At 37.9% G+C, this 6,282-nt stretch overlaps 1 protein-coding gene across 1 annotated transcript in view; it reads left to right on the forward strand.

Annotated features, from left to right (window-relative positions):
- AHRR (aryl hydrocarbon receptor repressor) overlaps positions 1 to 5,594 on the forward strand; it is a 284,245-nt gene extending 278,651 nt beyond the window's left edge. Inside the window, 2 exon segments of the mRNA XM_072411941.1 lie at positions 221 to 1,238; positions 1,241 to 5,594. Of these exon segments, the coding sequence (XP_072268042.1) occupies positions 221 to 1,238; positions 1,241 to 1,276 (1,054 nt within the window). The 3' untranslated portion in view covers positions 1,277 to 5,594.
- Positions 5,595 to 6,282: the final 688 nt, after the last annotated feature.

The following is a 6,282-nucleotide window of genomic DNA, read 5'->3' on the forward strand; positions in this document are numbered from 1 at the left end:
GTAAACCTCAGGGGGGACAATCAGAGAAGAATTTGGTTTTTCAGACATGGGAAAAGATACGTATTTTACTGTCTTTCTTTTAGAGGGATACAGCTTTTTTAGCTTTGTTTTTGTATGGTGTAGGCGTAGGTAATAACTACTAAAGGGTAAATGTAATACTGTGAATAATCATTCCACTATATAGCACAAACTGTGTTTCCATGTTTACATTTTAATGCAGGGATGATGATGCCTACACAGTCAAGAAAGAGAATATACCTTCTCTGAAGGAAAATATGGAACTTATTTTATGCAACAGTCCCACTGAATTCCCCGCTCATTTTTCACATTCTTCACTGGGAAACCATGAGAAAGACGATATAAAAATAAAGTTTTACCCAACAAAGAGCGATTCATTTACAGAGGAAGAAGCATTGTTTTCCAAGCCTTTTTCTAATATGCAAAACCACATTAACGCAAACGGCAAATGGACAATAAAAAATTCATTGAGATCTAGGTCAAATCACCATTTGATAGGCTCATTCCCAAGCAGAATGGCTAGGCCTTTTTATTTCATGAACCAAAATAATCTGGTCTACCAGAGAAATATAGAAGATTTTCAGCTGAATTGCAGTCTTCAGCAGCATTCAGGGGACAATTACACTGGAGGAAATATAAAAATGGAAAATACATTAATAGGCCAAGATATCCTATATAACTCAGAGCTGTCATTGAATATCCCAATAAAAACTGAACATGAGTCTGAGATTAGGTTTAAAGCTAACCCTGATCATTCTGCTCAAAACTGGCTTGAGGAAAGTAGTGTACTGAAAATGACTTTGCTGGACTTGCCTAAAGGACTGCACCTGAAGACTGACTTCCATCTTGGAGAACAAATCCCCTGCTTGAAACCAAAGAACCATATTCATCCCTACTGCAGAAGGTGCTGTTTTCTTTCAGATGCAAATATGAACCATTTTAACACATGTCAATCTTTTAAAGGAATTTATAATAAGGAATCAACCCAGTTTTACCCTCAAACTTGTGCAAATCTTAACTGCACATTAAGTCAGATACCTGGTTGTCTAAACAGCCCAAACAATTCAGCAAATGTAACAAAAACTCAGGAGGATCAACAGTATAACCTGCATTGTGAGTATAAAACTCACAATCTTCTTCAAAATATTAAGCGTGAGCCCTTGGATTCATCTGCATGGATTGAGAATGATCTGGAAACCATACCAGAAAATTACCTAAAGAAAACACATTGATGGGCTTTTATAATAGCATAATGTAATGCAGCTGAATTTTAAAACTTTTTAAGCAAGTGGCAATTGTATTTTATTTCACTATGTTGAAATGAGGTCTCTTTTTATATGTATACACTGCATTGTCTTAAACGTGAATAGCGCTGGAAAAAGTCATATATATGTACCTGGCCATTTTTATAATCGTGTTTTATGGTAAGACATATATTACATTTGTTTATGCAAATATATACAGTATTACCCATGTTTTACCACAAATGATGAACTGTTTATATTACTGTAGTAACTGGCTTCAGTTCCTGAGTTGTGAACAAATTGTCTATTCATTTATTCACTGACTAACTGGCTTTCAAGGCTTATTCATAAGCCCATTTTGGTAAATGAAGGACACCATCAATCCATCAACATCATCAATTTTCTTTTTAATACTCTAAACCAGGCGTGTCAAACTCAGGCCCGCGGGCCAAATATGGCTCGACACAACCTTTTTTTTTGGCCCCCAAAACATTTCTTAATTTGAATTGCAGCTGGCCCGCCCCTACTGCAATCCGTAGTAATGGCAGGCCAGCTTCAAATTCGCTACTAAAAATCGCGGCATCACTCATGGCTATAGACCAGCGGCCTCTCTGCCTATGCGTGGCCCCGCAATTTATAGACAAAAGTAATGCTGGGAATTGTAGTAGTGGCATCACTCGTGTCTATTGAACAGCAGCCTAAGCGTGGGCCCCGCAGAGATTATACTGAAAAGTAAGCCAGAAAATTGTGCCAGAGAATGCAATGTGAAACTAAATCAGCAATTCATTTGGTTTCACATTGCATTCTTTGACAAAGTAAAATAATTAGAAAAAACAATAAGAAGAAACAAGACTACTTACCCTAATATACTACTGACAACCATGCAGATTACACCAAAGTGTCACACTCCAGTATAAACAAAATCAAAAAGACTTCTCTTCTGCATAGGTTATTGTGGTCTTTTTATTTTTCTATCATTCAGTACTCTGGTGATCTATTTCTAAAGATATTTAGGAATCTGGCATTTACTAAATCATTTCCTTGTGGGGAATCTCCCAGGTTCATGCATTTTAAACAGCAGTAATTGATTCTCCACCAGGGAATGTTTTCTGGAATGTCAGATTCACTGCTTTGTTATTGAGCTTGACACCCTTGCTCTAAAACATGATTTATTTTTGTTTCTGACTGAGAAAGTTATTCGTTCTAATAATCGCTTTGTGTTTGCCTTATTTTGTACAAGAAATTATTAATACGATAAGATCACACAACACCACCACCACAAATAATTTCTTTAATACCGATTCAAATGTTACTCACACTGAACATTAAACTATAATAAGACAGTTTTTAAAATGTTTTCATTAAATATGGAAAAATACAGTATGTGTGTTAACATTATGCAATCTTTATACTGCCAAGAGTCATTTTGTTTTTTTTTTGTTACATTATTTGGTAGATTTCTGCTACAGGGAGTTTTTACAATGTCACCTAAACAACTACGGAATAAAATAGATAAAAGTAAAATTTTTGTTAAGTTTCCGTCAGTAAAGTCAGACAGCTTAATGCCTTTATTTTCCTTTCAATAAATTTTTATTACATTTTCAGTAAAGAAGAACATCAGACGTGACACATACAAATAACATTAACAGTACACATAAATAACAAAACATCTTCCAATACAATGGAGCCAAAAGGGCCCCAACATCAGGGGGTGGTACCAGTCACATATTATCTGTGGGCTCAGCATGATAGATGTATGGCATATTTGAACAAACGGGCCCCCACATGGAACACAGTAGTAGGCAATCGCTAACAATGGAACATCTAACCTTGCCCCAGTGAAAGGCACTTAGCAATCAACATTAACAATCTCACAAAACATACATATAAGGGAAAGAAAGGGAAGGAAGGACCAAATTCCGTACATCGAGACTTTAATTTTCTCATGAGTGCACTGGCAAAGAGGAAATGCACCCATCATCCCTGTTCATTTAGTAAGGAGAGAGCCATCAAAATCTTCTGGCAGATCTCAATCCCATTCTGCCTACCAAAATCCCAATTGTTTTCCCCTGCAAGCTTCACCTGATTGTGTATGGTACGTCTCCCATTGTAGATGAACTTATTGCACCTACTTAGATTTATCTGTTCACTATCCCTTTGTTCCAGCTGAGTGCACATTGATATTTATTGCCCTGCCAACTCCTCCCCTACCCAAGTTCAACTGATATCCCAAATTCCTAGTTACTCCCATCAGTCCATCCATATTCAGTGCCCAAAGCACTTATTTAAACAACAGGCATGGTCACGTAGGGACCCTGGTCATGTGCCCAAATCTTAAGTGCCAAATTATAAGTGCAATGGGAGGTAATACAGGAAAAAAAGGGACCTGAACAAAATTAGACACATTTAAAATTTGCATCTCCCTGCTCCTGCCTTTGGACCGATTCATCCACCTGGACTCCAACACAACCTCTACTGCTGCCATTCTGAACTGCTGTTTCACCAAGCCTTCCCTGTGAAAAACTGGGCTTTCCTCCTCTGACTTTGCCTTTGCTGCTGCTCTCTCCTATGAGGGCCTGCACTTTACCCTAGACCTGGCAACAGAGTAGGGGAGGTGTGGGTCTCATTCTTCCACCTAACTGTACATACAGAGTCCTCCCTACCCCACCCTCTTTCATTTTCACCTTTTTTGAACTCAAATTTGTCTGTTTTTTTCAGCCCCTTACTCCTCATTGTTGCTGTTGTCTACCGCCCACCTGGCCCAGTATCACAATTTTTGGATAACTTTGCCTCTTGGCTCCCACACATTCTTTCCCATGACTTGCCCACTCTCATCCTCTGTGACTTTATTGTTGTAGTGGATGAGCCCAACCATCCATCCTTAGCCAAACTACTCTCCATTACCTCTTCCTTTGGACTCAGAACATAAACGGCCCCACACATATAGCTGGACACACTTTAGACCTGGTATTTTGCAACCTCACCCTCATTGACAACTCGCCAATTTCCCTTTCTGATCACAACCTTATCTGCCTACCCATCTTCTACTGTCTTTCTAAACCACTACCATTTCCCACCACTACATATCTCCCCTCCTATTGTGTATTAATTCCCTCACCTCCTGGATTGTAAGCTCTTGGGGGGCAGGGTCCTCTCCTCCTGTGTCACTGTCTGTATTCGTCTGTCATTTGCAACCCCTATTTATTGTACAGCGCTGCGTAATATGTTGGTGCTATATAAATTCTGTGTATTATTAATAAATATTAATAATACATGGATCCCAAATATTTCCAAAATTGTGTAAACAGTTCGGGAGTCTAGCTACCATATTTTCATTGACCAGATACCACATTACTTTCCTCTTCACCTGTGCCACAGAAGGCATGCCTTGATTGGGCGTACTATCAACACTGTAATGTAATGAAAGTACAATTTTCTTTACTATTATAGCGCCTTTTAAAGCTACAAAAGTTGCTGTATGGACATATGGATATATAATGCTTTAGATTTTTGAAAATATATATTCGTTATGCTTATCTTGTAAACAACTGTACTTACACTAGCTATAACTTTTAGGGTCTAAATTATTCCCTGAATAAGCCCACATATGGGCCCACTAACCAAATTGATTGGGTTATATCAACTTACATTATCATTAGGAGGTTGACGACACATATTTGTTCCCAATCTAATCAAAGCCTGCCATTTATAATAATATGCAATAATATGATTTCCTTTTGGAAACTGTTGTTTTAAATTTCCATTTCTTTTTATGTGTTCTTTTAATGTCTCAAAAGATCGCTGAGCTTCTGAAATCCATGCAATTGGTGACCTGAGCACTTCATAAAGTGACTTTTAAAGAGTATTAGCATCTAGAATCAATTGGCAATAGAAGGTGATAATATCAATATATGAAGTTGTCTGTGGTTCTTCGACTCTGACACAGAAGCAATAGCTGCTATCCTGGAGGAGGGGAGGTGTCCAGTGCTTGGGACAAGGCAATATTCCAGGAACTGTACTGTAGATTGACACCATTGCACTTTGTTCTTGGAAACCCTGCAATTTTCTTTTTCTAAGAACGAAAGGAGGGAAAGGGATTCCTCCTAACAATCTCTGTATCTTCAGCACACAACAAGTTATCAATATAGGCGAGGAGGGTAGTAGATGAATGGAGGGACCTATAATCTTGATAGCCACTAAAACTCACTAGGTGAGGTTGTTATTCCTTGAGGTGAGTGAGTCCATTTATACTGGCCCTAAACTGGAATGCAAAATAAAGCTGGCACTTAAAGAAATCAAATGCACTACTGTTTAACAGGTACAGGAGTTATAAGGGCCTGTTTTATTAAAGCTGGGGAGGATACACTATAATCAGGGAACCTGGGTGATCCAGCAAACCTGGATTGGATTTCTTCAAAGTAATTTGCTATTTGCTAGCATTCTGGACCAGTCCATTTTAAGTTTGCTGGATCACCCAGGTTCACTAATAAAAGTGTATCCTCTCCAGCCTTGGAAAGGCTTTATTAACCTCCTGGGTGTTTCACTGATGTCTGGATTTCTGTACCAAAAGCTGTACACTGTTTTTCATGAAATAGACCTGTAACTTACAGAAATATGTCCAAACAAGGGTCTAGAAGATATCCTGAATATAATAAAGTTTGAAACACACAATCATATAAAAAAAAATTACTTTAATAATAAAATTAAACAAGAATGCATAAATAAATAAAAAATACTGAAAATGCAATAATTTGGTATACTATATAGTAGTAAATTTTTCCAAACCACCTCCCTAGTGTGATAAATTTTAAAACAGAGTCCAACAACACATACCTATAGACAAAACCACATAAATATATTTTGTATTATTTTGTATTGGATTGGATACAGGACTTTGAATTGAATCCATTACAAAATATTTGAATTTCCCGCTACGACCCCCGTCGTCGGGCGTATGCACTGACATCATCAGGAAACGCCGAGGGAGGTGTACGTGAACACCGAGCGTTCTAATTCTTTC

Source organism: Pyxicephalus adspersus, chromosome 5 (assembly GCF_032062135.1).
Source record: "Pyxicephalus adspersus chromosome 5, UCB_Pads_2.0, whole genome shotgun sequence".
Classification (NCBI taxonomy): domain Eukaryota; kingdom Metazoa; phylum Chordata; class Amphibia; order Anura; family Pyxicephalidae; genus Pyxicephalus; species Pyxicephalus adspersus.